Source organism: Natator depressus, chromosome 4 (assembly GCF_965152275.1).
Source record: "Natator depressus isolate rNatDep1 chromosome 4, rNatDep2.hap1, whole genome shotgun sequence".
Taxonomy (NCBI): Eukaryota; Metazoa; Chordata; order Testudines; family Cheloniidae; genus Natator; species Natator depressus.
The window spans coordinates 56,102,626-56,121,194 of NC_134237.1; the positions used below are offsets into that span (position 1 = coordinate 56,102,626).

An 18,569-nucleotide genomic window follows, 5' to 3' on the forward strand; every position below is an offset into this window, starting at 1 on the left:
TTAAACAGAGAACAAGTTCCATCCTGGAAGTGGCTGGACTTCAGTTGTGGCCAAAAGGATCCCAGTACATAAGATTTGAGAAATGCTTCAGGATTTTTTTGGATGAAAAGCTCTGTATAAATTCAGGGTCATGATAAATATATGTACTGTATCTATAAACACAAAAAGGCTTTCTTCAAGGGAATTGAAACCTGGGTCTCCTAACATTATCAAAAGGGTAATTTCTCCACAAGCATAATAGCATCATAGATTACCTTGGGCCAAGTTTTAAGCTTTTACTCCATTTTTGTGCAGTCCTTATTTAGGCAAACCTCACATTGACTTTAAATAGTTTTACCTGTGTAAGGACAAAATAAAAACTGTAGGAACTTCAGGATTTGGCCTCTTGATGTAGAATTTTAAATATATTTAGAACAAAACATCTTCTATATTAAGTACTGAATAGTGCTAAATTTTAAGCTTAAAGCCGTTTTATGGAGATCTGAAGAATACTTTTCAGGAATTTTTAAAAAATATCCAGTATAATGGAAGCACTGAAACATTATCTATGGTATTGGAAAGATAACATTGCATAGTATCAACATCTCCAAGTACAATACAGTTAGAACTATTACGTCTGAATCTAGAACAGTAAGTATATTTGCTGTAGGAAAAATGCACAAGCTCACTACAAAAAGCAAACACTGAATGTTCAGTTCACCTTAAATTACTGCTGCTTAATATTAAACAGTTTTACTCCTATGGAAAAATGAGTCTGGATTGGATAGATCAGGTCCAATTCTGAGCCCTCACTGAATTAACCCTTTGAAAAGGAGCATCACAGTTGAAAAAAAAAAACCCAACAACAGCCTGAATTTAAACAGAGTAAAGTGGGGTTGTGCATATGGGGAAGGAAGTATCTTTTTGGCAAAGCACAAATTCTTAAGCACTCACTTTAATATAATATGTAAACACAATGACATCTTTATCCTCTTTTTTTTCCCCCTCCCCCTCCGAGGCCTCCCATGTGCTAATCTCACATAGTCTATAATGATGCTGAAACCATTTATTATATTGTTTCACTTCAGTAATTTATCAGTTTGGTTTTGGCTTCTTCCTCTCTTTAGAATTTAATTACATGTTTGGGCTTGACTCTGGTAAAGGGTCTGATTGACCCAAACACATCATCATCATCATCATCATCATCTTTAATTTTAGATGAGTTTAATTAAAGGGACGATGTCTAGAATAGTGGTATGCTTAAGGAACCCCATGAGATAGGAAACCTACATTTTAGGTCTAACCTAGGTTTTTTATTAACATTACATTTTGTAAAACCTTGCTTGTGAACAGGTCCTAAACAGATTAAAAGTGTTCCTTTTCAAATAAGACAAAGGTTTCCTCAAAGTCGTTCAGCTCAAGGAATATCATCTGGTGGCATTAAGAACAAGCAGAAAGAGTGTAAGAGAAAATGTAGTGAGTACTTCAGTGAGTAGATCATAACCAATATGTCTTTGATATAATAGATGAGCGGTTCTCAAACTTCATTGCACCGTGACCCCCTTCTGACGACAAAAATTACTACATGACCCCAGGAGGGGGACCGAAGACTGAGCCCGCCCAAGCCCCGCCGCCTGAGACCCTGGGCAGGGGGAGGGGCAAAGCTAAAGCCAAGGGCTTCTACCCTGCTCTGGGGGCATGTAACCTTAGCCCTGGGCAATGGGGCTTGGGTTTCAGCCCCAGGCGGTGTGGCTTGGGCTTCAGACTTGCTGGGGCCAGGGCCAACACCAGCATTGGTGACCCCATTAAAATGGGGTCACGATCCACTTTGGGGTCCCGACCCACAGTTTGAGAACCCTGTAATAGATTGTTTTCAAAATAATATAGGGTGATAGGAAATTTGAATTCAATTAGCATCTTGTGGTAAAGAACCTGTCATCATTCTTAGAATTTGATCCCAATATTATATTATTAAATTTTAATTTTTATTACTCCTATAACAAGACAGCACAAAAATTGTTCTGATTGCCAGTTGCCCTAGTCTTGACTTGACTCTATAATTAACTGAATCAAGAAAAATAGAAATGATGAAAGGGAAGGATTGTTCTGATATTGTTTCTGCTACATTAGACCTATAGAATCATATTTCCAACAAATCTAAAATAACTAATACTTAGGCTGTCACTTTTGTAAATGCAGCATCCAAAATACTGCAAAATTTTGATTTGCATGTGTAGATGGCATTTGTGCGCACAAATCTAATAGTTAAGTTGCTCCTGGTTGCACCCATTTCTGAGATTCAGGAAAAAGAAATATTGGCTGTATATACCTGAGCCACAGCCCACTGAAGTCAATGGAAATACTTAAGTAGGCTTTGGATTAGGTTGTGTATTAGGAAAAAGACCTATACAGCCATTGAAGGTAGTCAGGATATTGCACTGCCTTAAACATTCCAAAAAGGTCAGTCGATTTAATAGAAAATGAAATGGTGGGCATGACCAGTGGCATCAAGGACTTCAGGGGTTGTTTAATATTGAATTTGCAGATTCCTCAAGTTAGTGCATGATTTTAAAATGTCACTGGATGCTTCTTAGTCCCCCGCTTCCCCTCCCAGGAAATACAAATGAGCTAATGAGATGAGACTTCAGTGGGGACTGTAGGAAGTAGTTCTGTAAGGTGCAATGGGGCATAGATTGAATTACCTGTCTGCTTTTTTTTGAACAAAGCGTCTAATATTCTATGAAGAGACTTTCAAATACACTTTATAAAAATATTTTTATCTTTTTCTGTGTGTTTTGCAGGTTTTTAAGGGGAGATCCTCCCAAGCCTGAGGGGCAGTATAGGAGAAAGCACAAATGTGATTGTTAAAAAATTTAACAAGTGGGCTACAGAGGCTGGCATCATGGGCTGATGGAAGGCAAGAGTCAACATTTCAATAGCAAATGAGAGATGGAGAGGGGATAGACCCTGAAAGGTCATGAAAGAGAAGACAAGTAGCTTATGTTTGATGTGATGGGGAAAGGAGAGCCAGTGGAGGAATGCAAAGACAGGGTGATAGGGTCAACATTCTGAATTGATATGAGCAAGGTTAGACTGTGTTTGTCAAGGCAAGAGAGAAGGATGTGCAGTAATCTAGACAGGAGCTGATGAGAGTTTGGACCAGAGTTCTAGCTGATAGGATAGTCTGCATCTTAGAGACGTTTTTCAGAAAGAAGCAGCAAGGTTTAGACATACCCTAGACATGAGGACTTAGAGACAGGTCTGAGTCAAAAAGTATGCCTAGGTTACAGACCAGAGCAACAGGCAGGATCGTGGTGGTGTTCACAGTGCTGGCAGGGCTTTGGTGGGAGAGAGGTGTAGTGGGGATTAGAAGCTGTTTTAGCCGTGTTTAACTTCAGCTGGTTGCTAGACATCTATGAGGAGATGTCAGAGAGACAGGCTGAGATTTTAGTTTGGACCGGAGGACACAGGCCTGGGGTAGAGAGAGAGGTCTGAGAGTCGTCAGCGTAGAGATGGTTGTTGAATTCGTGTTTATGGATGACATTTCCCAGAGGTCAGGTGTAGAGGGAGAAGAGAAGGGGACCAAGGACAGAGAGCTTGGTGGAACCCACACAGAAAGTTGAAGGGGGGGAATGAGGAGGCTTCTCCAAAGGACATGCTGAAAGAATGATGAGAGAGGTCGGAGGACTGGGACAGGACAGAATTACAGGTGCCAAGGGAAGACATGATTTCAGAAAGAAGAGCATGGTCCACTGTGTTGAAGGTGGCTGACAGGTCACGGAGGATGAAAATTGACTGTTAGTTCTGAGCTTTGGCTAGGAAGAGGTCATTAGAAACTTTGGTAAGAGTGGTTTCAGGCAATACAAGGGCAGAAGCTGGATTGGTCTAAGATGAAGTTGGAGGAGAGGAATTCCAGCAGCGATTGTAGACAACATGTTTAATGAGATTAGAGATGAAAGGGAGAAGGGATGGCTGTGTGTGTATAGTCCCAAATCTAAAGGTGCATTTCCTCTTGAGACTCAACTGATCTCCTTTGGATGTACATATGGAGTCCTATTTGCTTACTTTGTCTAAATTAAGCAATTTAGTGCTTTTACTCATATTAGACGCATTGACTCTGCAATGCTGTTAGAGAGTCAAATGGATTCTGTTCTGGCACATGCATAACAAGATTGTTAAATAGGTTTCAGTTGCACAACTTAACTTTAATTCAGCCCAATTTGAGTTTGCTGAGCTAGTAACTAGGAGGGGAAAAAATACTTCCCTTGTAATCTGAGTGGATTTGGTTGGGAAATCATCGAGAGAAAATAAAATATGGATCCTCATGATAGCATTTTAGAGTCATTTTTAAGAGTATGTCTATGCTTTAAACAAAGCGTATAGCAATTTTGACATAAAGATACATTTCTATCCTAAAGACTCCCACTATAGTTCTGGGTTTTGAGTTTGCTGAAAATAACTAAAAGTGCACCATTCTGGGACAGAAATCTCTGATACTAGACATGTAACAGAATTCCATGAAACCTTATAAACAATTATTACAATAACTAGTAAGACTGTTGGTCAGATCCTGACAACAAAGGTTTAATAATACAACACTTTGTTCTTGTGTTGCTTCGTGCACATGTGCATGTGTATGGCTGAGGGTACATACAGAATAAAAGATGTACAGACAACCCCAAATTACCCTACACTAGTACTCAAACAGATAAGTTTTCCAGTGGACAAGCCATTACTGATATAACACTAGTAACTTTAAGGTGGAAAGAAGGCCACTTCTTTCTTGAATGCATGATGGAGGAATTCAGCACAGAGATCCAGGCTTTAGCTCAAGATTGTCATAAACTTTGCAGTTGGCCTTTTACAACTCCCTATACCCTAGTAACACTCAGTATTGCCAAACCCAGTGATCAAAAATCATGAATCAAGCCAAACAAATTAGATTGCTTTTAAAATACAGAGTTTTAAAAAAAATAATTAATTGAATTTTATTTTCTCGTTTCTGAACCTTTAGGGTATACTTGGGTCATATTTTTAAGCTTTTCTTTACCACCATGAGGGCTAGAAACATACACCTTTTTTAAAAATTAAAGATGCGATTCTCATGTAATCATGAAGCAAAGAGCAGGGGCTTTTTAAAAAAATGGCAAGCTTCATGAGATTCATAATAAAATCTCAAGAATTGGCAACACTAAACATAGTTGTAGATTTTTTTTGTTTTGTTTTGTTTTTACACTGGAAAAGCTCAGGCATTTGTTAGCATGACAGAGTTTCTGTCATTACAGTGCAACTGGCCTGTATTCAGTTTAGGCCCTCAGACAGGATTAAAAAAAATGATTTAAAGTGTTGCTTGTTCTCATTTATTGGGAGGGGGCATGGCATTTTGTTTTTTACTCCCTTACTGCTGCTGTGCTACACCTCTCACCTACAGTTTTAACAAGCGAACAGACACATTGTTCTTGTATTTTCATATTTAAGTGAATGATATTGAATTTATTGCTTTTTACTTGCAGGAGGAAAAGAAGAAGTTTGATAAAGAGACAGAGAAAAACTACAGCTTTTTAGAGAAACATTTAAATTTATCAGCTAGGAAGAAAGAGCCACAGCTACTAGAGGTACTGCTGCTACTATTTCTTCAGCAATGTTGCTGAAAATGAAGGTCTTTCCTTTTTGTATTGAGTACTTAAATATATTAATGAAAGTACAAAAAGAGCACTTAGGCTGTTGAAGGCAAAATTGCCATCAACCAAGGAAATTTGGTTTTCTTCAAGAAATCAATATCGTTTGAACATTGCCATTGTTTGATGTCTTTTGGATTAAGTGTGAATATTTTTAGTACCTATACACAACACTACTGAACTTTGTTACTTTTACAGACAGTTGAAGGAGTAGTAAAGCATGAACATAGTGTGGACACACCTGCATTTATAGTAAGGTTTCACTGCATATATGCTTACACAGTAATATGTAGATTGGGTTGACAGCTGACAATTGATATGATGGAATGGAATGCTAAATGCAAAAGCTTGTTGCATGCTGATATTTTTTAAAACTTGGAGTACCTCCTTATCCAGTGATGCTACACAGGAGGAGGAAAGATTGTTGATGTCTTTATAGCTCAAGACTAACAGACCTTGTTTTTGTTGGCATTCCTTCTGTCCCCTCAGTGGTCCATGATAGATTTTGTCAGTTGCTATTTCTCAAGGACCAGTAAATAAGGTATGAGAAAATGAGCAAAGGAAGTTTGTTCGAGCCTCTGTAGACAGAAGGGTTACCTTACATTAGGAAAATCTCCCAGAATTCTTAATTTTCTGTTTAGCTTCTACATGCTTTACATATATTTAGCAGCACTTAAAAGTCCCCCAAATGTAAGGTTTTTTGAACAAAATGTTCCCATCAGCCTCCTTCATATAAATCATTTCACAATCAGCCAGTTACCTCATAATTTGAGCACTCAGCATGTACTTGCATTTTATCAGCATATTGACTCTGCATGCTGTAAAAAGAAAAGGAGTACTTGTGGCACCTTAGAGACTAACCAATTTATTTGAGCATGAGCTTTCGTGAGCTACAACTCACTTAATCGGATGCAGCTGTAGCTCACGAAAGCTCATGCTCAAATAAATTGGTTAGTCTCTAAGGTGCCACAAGTACTCATTTTCTTTTTGCGAATACAGACTAACACGGCTGTTACTCTGAAATCTGCATGTTGTGTTACTCAGAAAGTTAGGCCCTGGTTTTGCAAGTCTCCGTGTACTTAACTTTGAATTGGTGAGTAGTCTGATTGAAGTCAATTGGAACTACTCATGTGCTTAACTTTAAGCGTGTGCATAAGTGTTTGTAGAATCATGGGTAGAAATTGTTCTTACCCAATTGATCAGATACCATAGAAAACTTGATACAGAAAAACGAAAGTGTTATTTTCCACCTTTTTATAGGCCTGTAATGGGGCATATCTCAAGGTCAGGAAACTTGTAAACATCTAAAACAGAGATGAGATACCACGTGAGTGGAAATGCAGAATACTCCGGAGAGAACAGCCTCAGAGCCATTTTGAGCAGAGGTCTAGTAACAGTATCAGCACCACTTGTTCAAAGTATAGAGAAAGTAAAAGTAGATGTATTTAATTTTCTTTACTGAATTTTCAAATACAAAGCTCACTTACAACAATTCCTTCTATTATCAATTAAAATTATTCTTTAAAACTTGTCAGTTAGATATAACTTCTCATTCCTGTTTTTAGAAATGTTAGAAAACAGAATACTAAACATTTTAACAGCCAAAGCATGCTTTTATTTAATGCCTATAGGACTTAAAATGGAAAAAACTTTTGCACAAGCTTAGGAAACATGTATGCATAAAATTGATGGAGTTGGCTACTAAATTAGCCATACACTTGGCTTTCTCTGTCCTTTCCTTTATGTGTACATAGTATGCATTTAAATGAGATAATTTAAAAGTGAACTTGACAAACCAAGAAAATGTGCTATGTTGTGGTGGCAGCTATATTACTGTGGGAGGGCTCCTGCCTCTGTCAATGTAGGATTGTTCTGAAACTATAAGGCATGATGCAGGTATTGTTTGTACAGCACCTCTGATGTACAAACAACATACAGTACCCTAACAAAGTCACAGTTCATACCTCAGAAAGTTTAGGGATAGAATCCTTCATTGACAGGGGGATGGACTAGGTGTCTGTTATAATGTGTAGTGCCATCTGGGGCCTTTAACACTAAAAAAAAAAGAGAGCTAGACCTTGGCTCCACCTGGGTAACCTTAGTCCTAAGGGGCAGGTGCCTCATGGGACATAGACAGTAAACCCCATCACAATCACTTAAGAGAACCTTTCCATATCTACATCCTGTGATTCTAAACGGCTATGTGTTGCATACAATGCATTATAGGCATGACTAACTTTACAAACCGTACATAAATTGTATTCCATGCATAAATTAGGTTTCTAGGTACTAACCCACTTATTTTTAAACCTTTTTCCTTAATGTTGCAAACATGCAGATGACTTCAGTGTGTGGTTCTTTTTTAAAATGTGATCATTCAATATGTGTGTCTTCATTCACAAACTATGGGCACAGAGCAATAGAGGATTGATTTTTATTTTTGTTTAAATACAAAACATTTTGAAGCTATTTTTGACTTATGGTCACTTCACAGCACAGTAGTTAATGTTGTACCAGAACCATGTTTTGATAGTCTTTTGAGTTGGAGGTTATGGTAAGTCTGGGTTTTCCCTTTCTTTTCCCTTCCCTACCCTTTTTTCCTCTTTCTCTGGAGTTTGCACTTTTTGGGGGCCTGAGGCTTTTATGGAATTCCTGGAAGGCAGTTGATACCATTTCACAGAGGAGGACTTCAGTAATGATCATTTAACAATTGGAATGACACTGTCCTTTCCTCAAATTTATTTTAATAAGGGGATGTTAGCCATTGTTCAGTTCCTCTTCAGTTGAAGACTTGGCTTGGACACCTGTATCTTTATTAATAACCTGTACTAATTTCCTAACAGCAAGAAGCAGTATTTGCGCTGGTATAGGAATGAATGGTAGCTAAAATGTAATTAGTACATGAGATCAGTATGACATTGGCACTTTATAAAAGCTAAAATATTAATACATCTGCATGGGTTAGAACTAAGGCTACATATTTTCAGTATTTTGTAGGCTGTATGGTTTGTTTAATACCCAAGATAAAGGGTGGGCTCCTTTTAAACTGTCTTTTATTGCTAGTGGTACACAGTACGGATGCCTGTATAATGCATCAAAGAAACCCTTGACAAATAAACAAGTAAGATAGGGGCCAGATTATCATCTTACTTGCCATCACAATTCATACATGTTCAGGATGGGCAGGAGAGGAGGAGATGAAACCTTCCAGAGGTTTCAGAGCAACAGCAGTTTTTTGGGGGTGATGAGCAATACAGACAATGACAGAGAATCTTCAGCGTGAACACTTCCACCCAGGGTTGAATGGAAGCATTTCACATCTCTTAGGTATGAGTCTTCTAATCACCTGTGTGTCCCTGCAGGGCCCTCTTGTGTGATATTAAATAATCAGTGTATGTTTGCACTGACATGTTTGTGATTTGCATTGCAATTATAATGAAATGTCACGTGAGTTTCCAAAAACACTCCACCTTCTGAAACAAAACACAATCAAGCAAATGGTAAACGGCATTGCTGTTAATGTATCCAAAGTAAGCTACTGTAATGAAAGGTTTCAGAGTAGCAGCCGTGTTAGTCTGTATTCGCAAAAAGAAAAGGAGTACTTGTGGCACCTTAGAGACTAACAAATTTATTTGAGCATAAGCTTTCGTGAGCTACAGCTCACTACAAAAGGTTTTTTCCCCCTCCCTGCTCTTCTGCTGGTAATAGCTCACCTTAAGTGATCACTCTCGTTACAGTGTGTATGGTAACACCCATTGTTTCATGTTCTCTATGTATATAAATCTCCCCACTGTATTTTCCACTGAATGCATCCGATGAAGTGAGCTGTAGCTCACGAAAGCTTATGCTCAAATAAATTTGTTAGTCTCTAAGGTGCCACAAGTACTCCTTGTCTCTTTACTGTAATGAAGTCCTTCGCTAGTCCTTCGCCTAGAGAGTTTTATCACTAACCATCTTCAGCTCTGTATACATGTCATTCTGAAGCTATCGGCATAATGTCTGTGAAACCTAAAACAGCTCTGTTCTGTCTGTAGGCAGATTACCAAGTGGAGCAAAATAGAAAACACTTTTATGAGCTGTCACTTGAATATGTGTGCAAGCTGCAGGAGATACAGGAACGGAAGAAATTTGAGTGTGTGGAACCTGTAAGTACTATAGAATTTATTATATAAGAAAGCAACACCTGATGGCTTTGACAAGGGGGAGAGATGGAGTGTAAGAGGGTGAAAAACAAAGAGGATCAGTGCTGATTTCTGCTTTCTAAGAAAACTAAGTGTTGGATCATATTAAAGAAGTTCTGTATTAAAATCACAAATAAGTTTGATTCCCCATAGTTTAAATTCCAGGGTATTACTAATTAAGAGGTCTCTTGGTTTTCGGTACTGTTTCTCTCCCTCTATGTGTGAAACTTGCAAGCTGCTAATTGTGTTAGTACATTCTAAGACAGAGTCTGTTCTCAAAGCAATTCACACAGAGAGAGAGACTCAAAGCAATACTCTAACAACAGAAACAGCACCCAGAGACTCCCCGCCCTTTTGTTGTATTAACAATTGTGATTAAAATAGAGATAGAGGATGTATGTGGATGGATGCTTGGTGTGGATAATAACTGAATGATCAGGGAGGTGCCAGCCTAAGAATCCAGGGTCCATCGGCTGAAGAAGGCGTCAAGTGGAAATAACCAGAGGACCCCCAGAGGGCAGACTGGAATCCACCCAACAGCCTCAAGAATGGGAGAACCAAAGAACAAGATAACATCTTGGAGCCGTCAGGAATGTGCTATCTGCTGATTGATTCAGCAACAGCATGATGAAGCAATTCCCACAGACTGGCATAGGAAGAAATTCCTATAAAAATGGACTCTAAAAAGTGAGAACTTTGGGGTCTGATTCTGCAAACCAACTTCCAGGAGCATCAGATGAGCATCTGACAAGGCCCTGTTCCCTCCTCATGTCCAGGCCACCTGGCCAGTGGCTTGGCATGAGCAACTCTAAGGCTGGTAACTATGATAACAACCTTGCAGAACCTGTGTGTGTGTGTGTTTGTATAAATGAATGTGTGAATAAATATGAGATTGAATGGAATGTTATAGCTATAACTAACTGCTTACTATGATTCTTTCTGTATTCACAATAAATGTGGTATTTTGCCTTTTTCCCTTTAATAAGATCCTGCTGGTTTTTAATTTATTGGTATAACGTAAGGAACTGGGTAACTAAGTAGAATGACAGGTTTCAGAGTAGCAGCCGTGTTCGTCTGTATTCGCAAAAAGAAAAGGAGTACTTGTGACACCTTAGAGACTAACAAATTTATTTGAGCATAAGCTTTCGTGAGCTACAGCTCACTTCATCGGCTCACGAAAGCTTATGCTCAAATAAATTTGTTAGTCTCTAAGGTGCCACAAGTACTCCTTTTCTTTTTAAGTAGAATGAAAAACTATCACGTTACATATATGCAAACTCCTAATATATATAGAGAGAGACAAACTGATTTAGCTTAAAGCCACCAGTGTAACTATAACTGATCAAGTTACTTTGATGCAAGTTTTTGAGTACAAGCCCTGGAAATGTTCTACAGAAGACCCTGTTAAGGGCAGAAGTGTGCAAAACTTGGCAGCTTTTGTTCACAGGGTCTTTGGGCAAACAGTTTGTTTTGATTGAATTCATAGCCCCTGAAATGTAACGTGACTAATCCAAAGAGCATGTTTCCATGCTTGGGTTTGCAGGTTAAGCTCCTATTTACTTCATTTAAAGTTGAGCCCACTCACTCAAAGGTTGAATCTGGTCCAAAATCTCAAAGTGAAATTAGTCTGAAACTACCAAACTTGGCCAGGGTTGAAAGTGTGTAAAACCAATGAGCTTCACTTGGTTTCAAGCTAAACCATAACAGTGCTGACCAGGCTTACTCAAAGTTCCTGCGGGGGCTTTCTCTAAAATTTCCCCAAACCTTCACAGATAGTTGAATTAGGTTTGTAACAAAACCTTAAACTATGCTAGTATCCTCTGGTTTCAGATATATTTATGAAACATTCATAACCACTCTCATTATGATAGTTATTGAGAGAGTGTGCATGTGTGTGGTGTTTTTCAGCAGTGTTTTTCACTCAGCCCGCGCCTCTTCCAGCAGCTCCCATTGGCCTGGAGCAGCAAACCGTGGCCACTGGGAGCCGCAATCGGCCGAACCTGCGGACGCGGCTGGTAAACAAACCAGCCCGGCCCGCCAGGGGCTTTCCCTGCACAAGCGGCGGAACAAGTCTGGGAACCACTGAGCTATACTGATATAAGCACTGTGATATAAACTATGTCCAAAGTAGGGGGTTTGTACTGGTCTGCCTATACAAGCATATTTGAAGTGGTGGCACAGCTTGTTTGTAGACAAGGCCTTAGGTGTTTTTGCATATGTCCCCTAAGTCCTGTTAAAAAAAATTAAAATAAATGAATCTATGAGCTTACTATTGTGGTATCTAGCGATTCCATAACAAAAGCCATTTATCTTCCTGAAAGCCCAATTAAAATGAGTACCTCTCCAAATTACATTCTCAAACTTCATGCATGCTCTGGTGAACTGGTTCTTTCAGCTGCTTTTCACAACAACCTTTTCCTCTGAAGACTGGGTAAGTTGTATGTGGGAGGAAATTGTTGCTTGATTTGTATCTGAATATAGTGGAGTCTATTATACTCAATATATGCAAATTATATTCCTTTTTTCATTTTAAATTTTCACTGAGGGCGTGAATTGCTCATTCCCATCTCCTTCTTTGCCACGTAGATATTTTATGAGCCTTGCATTTTTTCAAGGGTAGTGAACCACTGTTTTGAAAATAGTTTGCTTAAATGTGGCTTCAGAGTATTGTTACATCATCAGGCTGTGGCTCCTTTTCTCCATAATACAGAGGCCTGCGTCTTTCTGTGGGATTTTCACCCTCACTTTGCTTTGGGAGTTGCCTATTCTTTTCTTACTAGGGCTGTCAAGCGATTAAAAAAATTAATTGTGATTAATCACACAATTAAAAGAAAAACCAGTCAAGATTAATCTCACAATTAATCGCACTGTTAAACAATAATAGAATACTATTTATTTAAATATTTTTGGATGTTTTCTACATTTTCAAATATATTGATTTCAATTACAACACAAAATACAAAATGTGCATTGCTCACTTCCTATTTATTTTTAATTACAAATATTTACACCAGTGGTTCCCAAACTTCCGTACTGGTGACCCCTTTCACACAGCAAGCCTCTGAGTGTGACCCTCCCCCATATAAATTTAAAACACCTTTTTTTATATTGAACATTATTATAAATGCTGGAGGTGAAGCGGGGTTTGGGAGTGGAGGCTGACAGCTCGCAGCCCCCCCAAGTAATAATCTCGTGGCCCCCAGAGGGGTCACAACCCCCAGTTTGAGAACGCCTGATTTACACTGTAAAAAACAAAAGAAATACTATTTTTCAATTCACGTAATATAAGTACTGTAGTGTAATCTCTTTATCATGAAAGTTGAACTTACAATGTAGAATTGTGTACTTCTGAAAGCATGCTCCACACCTTGTCTCGCTCAGATTTTGGAAGGAGCTTTAGATTCTTAAACCTGGAGTCAAGTGTTGTAGCTATCTTTAGAAATCTTACCAGGACCTTCTTTGTGTTTTGTCAAATCTGCAGTGAAAGTGTTCTGAAAACGAACAACATGTGCGGAGTCATCATCCGAGACTGCTCTAATATGAAATATATGGCAGAATGCGGGTAAAACAGAGCAGGAGACATACAATTCTCCCCCAAGGAGTTCAGTCACAAATTTAATTAACGCGTTTTTCTTTTAACAAGCATCATGAGCATGGAAACGTCCTCTGGAGTGGTGGCCAAAGCATGAAGGGGCATACAAATGTTTAGCGTACCTGGCACGTAAATACCTTGCAACACCAGCTACAAAAGTGCCATCCGAATGCCTGTTCTGACTTTCTGGTGACATTGTAAATAAGAAGTGGGCAGCATTTTCTCCCGTAAATATAAACAAACTTGTTTGTCTTAGCGATTGGCTGAAAAAGAAGTAGCACTGAGTGGACTTGTAGGCACAAAGTTTTACATTGTTTTGTTTTTGAGTGCAGTTATGTAACAACAAAAATCTTTGTAAGTTGCACTTTGACGATAAAGAGATTGCACTACAGTACTTGTATGAGATGAATTGAAAATACAATTTTTTTTGTTTATCATTTTTACCGTGCAAATATTCGTAATAAATAATAATATAAAGTGAGCATTGTGCATTTTGTATTCTGTGTTGTAATTGAAATCAATATTATTTGAGAATGTAGAGAAACATCCAAAATATTTAATAAATTTCAATTGCTATTCTGTTGTTTAACAGTGCAATTTAAAACTGATTAATCACGATTAATTTTTTTAAAGAGTTAATTTTTTTGAGTTAATCGTGTGAGTTAACTGCAATTAATCATCAGCCCTATTTCTTACTTGTTTGATCAAGTTTAAAATAAAGATAATTTGTAAGAGACTGGAAGCAAGACAGATTCCACAGGTGTTAGTTATGTTGTTAGCCATTTTTAACAAAATAGATTCTTGTGAATAGTAGACTTTAGTAAGAATATTTTTATTAAAGAAATCTGATAGTTTTTGTTTACTTGTTCTTTTAAATGCTTCTTTTAAATGCTTAGTAAAGACTAAATGAGAATACAGCAATCTTTGCTGGCAATTGGCGTTCGCCCTGCTAAGAAAGCTCTCCTGCTTGTATTCCAGGTGCTGTCATTTTTTCAGGGTATATTCACTTTCTATCATCAGGGCTATGAACTCGCCAAAGACTTCAATCACTACAAAATGGCTCTGCAGATCAATATCCAGAATGTAAGCTAAGATGTTTTATATTTAAGCCAGTTACAAATTTTTGGAATAAAAAATGTGTACGGTATATTTGGATAACTCGTTTCTTGGTAATGTGAGTTAATCAAGAGAAACTTTGGGGTTATAGTGCCATCTTCTGGCTAACCAATTATGTGACTGAATCAGCCATTGTGCAATAATTGAGAATACAGCTAACCCTGCCACCCTAGTGTTCTCTAATACTCTTTAAAATATTTTCTGTCAGCTTTTCATAGTTTGCATTTAAATTCTTTCATGTTCACACTAGATATGTTTAAGTTTAATGTAATTAACAGTTTATTTTAATTATGTGCAGTTGGCTGGCTCAGAGGTTTGGCAATGGAATACATCTGAATTCAGGCTGGATTGACTTTAAGTCATTACTACAGAACTACACTGTAGGTAACTGAAAAACATTCAATGGGACAGCCAGGCTTCCTAACAATTTTTGTCACACTTGTTGGTACTTCCGTTAAAGGGGCCAAAGAAAAAATGACACAGAGGCTCTGAACCAGACTCTCTTCTTCAGAACAATACTTTCAGAAAATAATGTACTTGAAGCACTCAAGTATCGAGCTGTTTAAGGAAACTTAGACTGTGATTGCCTGTGCGACACTTGTTTTGTTGGTTGGCTGTTGGTCTCCAGGGTTGTCTGGAATTACGATACAGTACTTCTAGGAGGTTACAGTCTGATTATAGACATGAATTGATGAGTCAGAACAACAGACGGTAGTGGGGAGAAAAGGCGGAAAAGTGTTACGATAATATATGGTTATGTAAGTTAACATCTTTGATAACACACTTGTATTTCCTTTTTGTTTGTGTACATCTTTTCTCCGCACTCATGAATTCTCAACTTGTATTGGGTTGCAGAGGGAATTTTTTGGTTGTGACAGTGGGCTTCCTGGAAGAAGTCACCCTTTCTGGAAGGAATTCAATGAGGGGTCTTTCCCACTGGGATTGGGAGAATATATAAAAAGCACAGATGGCAGCATAAAAGAAGGCATCGAGGTGCAAATAGGAGACGGATAGTAAAAGGGCATTGAGTCTGATATTGGTATTAGCGCAAAAAAGCTGAAGTAGGACAAGATAAGAAATAAGATCTGAAATATAGGCCAGGATGAAGTTGTACAGGGCTTTGAAGGTGAAGATGAGGAGTTGAACTTGAAATTGTAGATGAAGGTGATCCAGTGAGATGTTGGAAGAGGGAAGTGATGTGGTCAGAGCAATGGGAAAGGAAAACAATCTTTGTAGCAATATTTTGGATGGACTGAATGGCAGCAATATGTGTATCAGGAAATGCAGAGAGGTTGCAGTAATATAAGTGGGAGATTAGTGTTATAACTGTTGGAATTGAAAGGCTGGGTTGGATTTTCAAAATGCTCTAGAGGAAGGAGTGGCAATACTTGGTGACAGCCTTGGAGGAGAATGGAAAGAAGAGTCAGAAATGATGCTGCGGTTGAGAGCCCAAAAGACATGGAGGTCAGTGGTGCTCTCCACTGTAAAGTGTCTCTCTATGCCGATTTAGTAATGCCAGCTCCCTGAGTGGCTTAGAATCGTGGTTGATGTAATTTTAAAGTCAAGATTGGATGTTTTTCTAAAAGATCTGCTCTAGGAATTATTTTGGGGAACTTCTATGTATGACCTGTTCTATACAGGAGGTCAGAGTAGATGATCATAATGGTCCCTTCTGGCCTTAGAATCTATGAATCTGTTTCACACAAGGCTTTTAAGCAGTACAGTTCATGACAATCAACCCCCACCACTCTCACCTTTGTACTGTAAGAATTGTACTGAATTGTAAGAAATGTACTGTAAGAATTGCATAAGCACATTCATAAAAGGTATTATTTTCCATCTTCCATTAGTCCATGATGTGAGAGCACAGAGCATCTCTAATTTCTGTTGCCTGGGTGCATCCTGCTGCAACTGTGGTAGCTGCATTTTGTGGCTGAGGTACTGGCTCAGCAGTCTGTCACTGTCATGTGTCCATTCTGGAGAAATGTCTCATCTTTTGCTTCCCAAAGATTGTGAAGAGCACAGCAAGCCACAGTAATGCAAACAGCATTGATGACATTGGAATCCAAATGGGTCTCTAGACAGTGTCAGTGGCGTTTCTATCTGCCACACCACATTCAGCCACCATTCTGCACCTTCTAAAGTGTAATTTAACCTTATTTTGCCGGGGCCTCTGAGATCAGGGTATGCTTTCATAAACCAAGGCAAAATCGGTTACGTGGGGTCCCCTAGAATAATAGTAGGGAGAGTAACTCCGTTTATGGCAATGTCATTTCATGGGACTAGTGTCCCAGCCTGTCCTTGAATGTAGACTCCCAATTGGCAGAAAACCCTGGCATTATGAACTTTCCAGTGCAGCCCATGTTGATATGGTCTTCAAAGGCCTGCATAACAATGGAGCAGTACCTTTTTTAGTTTACGTACTCACATGCTCCTTTAGGAGGGCAAGAAAACTATGGGCACATGAATTCCAGCAATGGCCCCAGCACAGTTTGGAAACCCCATTCTCTCAAAGTCGGGATTTACTTCAGGAATGCCGCAGAAACCTCTGCCACCACTTTATCCACATTCAGCTTTCCAAAGCCAAATTGGTTAGCAACAGACCAGTAGCAGTCAGGGATAGCCTGTTTCCAGATAGTTACAACAACCTGCTTCTGGACCAGGATGTCTGCTCTCCTTGAGTGTGTGTCTTGATGCTGGAGGGTTGAGGCAGGCTGCTCACAAAGCTTCAGAACGTAGCTTTTCTAGTATTTTTCTATTTTAAATATCTTTTTTCTTTTTTCTTCTTTTTTTTCAATTTAGACAAGAAATCGTTTTGAAGGAACAAGATCGGAGGTGGAGGAGCTCATGAACAAAATCAGGCGGAGTCCTCAGGAACATAAAAGAGCAAATCAGTTTACAATAGAAGGCTACCTTTATGTGCAGGAAAAAAGTAAGATACATTTTTATTTTATTATTTATATTCCAGTAGTGCCCAAAATCTTCTAAGTGCTATACACATGTCTGTATATGTACTTCGACAAACACACATGCACACACAGAGTTTCTACTCAAAAAGCATTTGGTTTAAGAAAAATGCATTTATAATTCAGTGTTCTCATCTCTTTACAAATTTAATATACTTAATATTCTTTCATACAGTGATCTCCAAGCACTATACAAGTATCAATTAAGCAAACCTCCAGTGAGGTAGGGAGGCTGTAATATTCCTGTCTTAGTATTCCAGCGAGGCACAGAAAGGCTCAGTGAGTTGGCCAAGGTTACATAGTGAATCAGTGGCAGAGCTGGGAATAGAGTCTTCAACTGTCTCTCAGTACTGTGCACTAAATATTTTGTTGTTGAATGTAAAGCCCTTTTATAGGAAATGTTTTGTTCTTTTTTGAGGCTGGACCCTATGGTATTCATTGTGGGTGAACATGCATTTCATGTGTTTGGTACTGGAAATTCTTCAATAGCAATGTCTCTTGGTCTGTGCTGGTGTCCCATGCCTCCTCATGGGGTGAACTGTAGGCAGACGTGGCTATGTGGACCGATCACCTCTTCGGTTCTTTTTCCACCACGTGTGGTCTAGGACAGAACCTCCTGTGTTAGTAGTTTGTAGCTTCTTAGGCTCAACTTTCTGTAAAAAATATTGTATATAGTTTTAATAGTTTTGTTAGTTAACAGTTTCATAGTTAATTAGTGTATAGTTGTAGTTTAGTGAGTGTGGACCAGGGGTTTCCCCCCCGTTAATCCCTAGACATTTGTTGTACCAATAAATTAAAAACCAGCAGGATCTTATTAAAGGGAAAAAGGCAAAATACCACATTTATTGTGAATACAGAAAGAATCATAGTAAGCAGTTAGTTACAGCTGTAACATTCCATTCAATCTCATCTTTATTCACTCATTCATTCATATACACACACACAGGTTCTGCAAGGTTGTTATCATAGTAAGCAGTTAGTTATAGCTATAACATTCCATTCAATCTCATATTTATTCACACATTCACACATTCACACACACACACACACACACAGG

At 38.6% G+C, this 18,569-nt stretch overlaps 1 protein-coding gene across 2 annotated transcripts in view; it reads left to right on the forward strand.

The window, feature by feature from the left end:
* ARHGAP10 (Rho GTPase activating protein 10) overlaps positions 1–18,569 on the forward strand; it is a 250,288-nt gene that overhangs the window by 97,403 nt on the left and 134,316 nt on the right. For both annotated transcript variants that reach the window (XM_074950969.1, XM_074950968.1), the window contains exons 5-8: positions 5,493–5,594; positions 9,692–9,802; positions 14,409–14,513; positions 17,349–17,478. In XM_074950969.1, the coding sequence (XP_074807070.1) occupies positions 5,493–5,594; positions 9,692–9,802; positions 14,409–14,513; positions 17,349–17,478 (448 nt within the window). The remainder of the gene's footprint in view (positions 1–5,492; positions 5,595–9,691; positions 9,803–14,408; positions 14,514–17,348; positions 17,479–18,569) is intronic.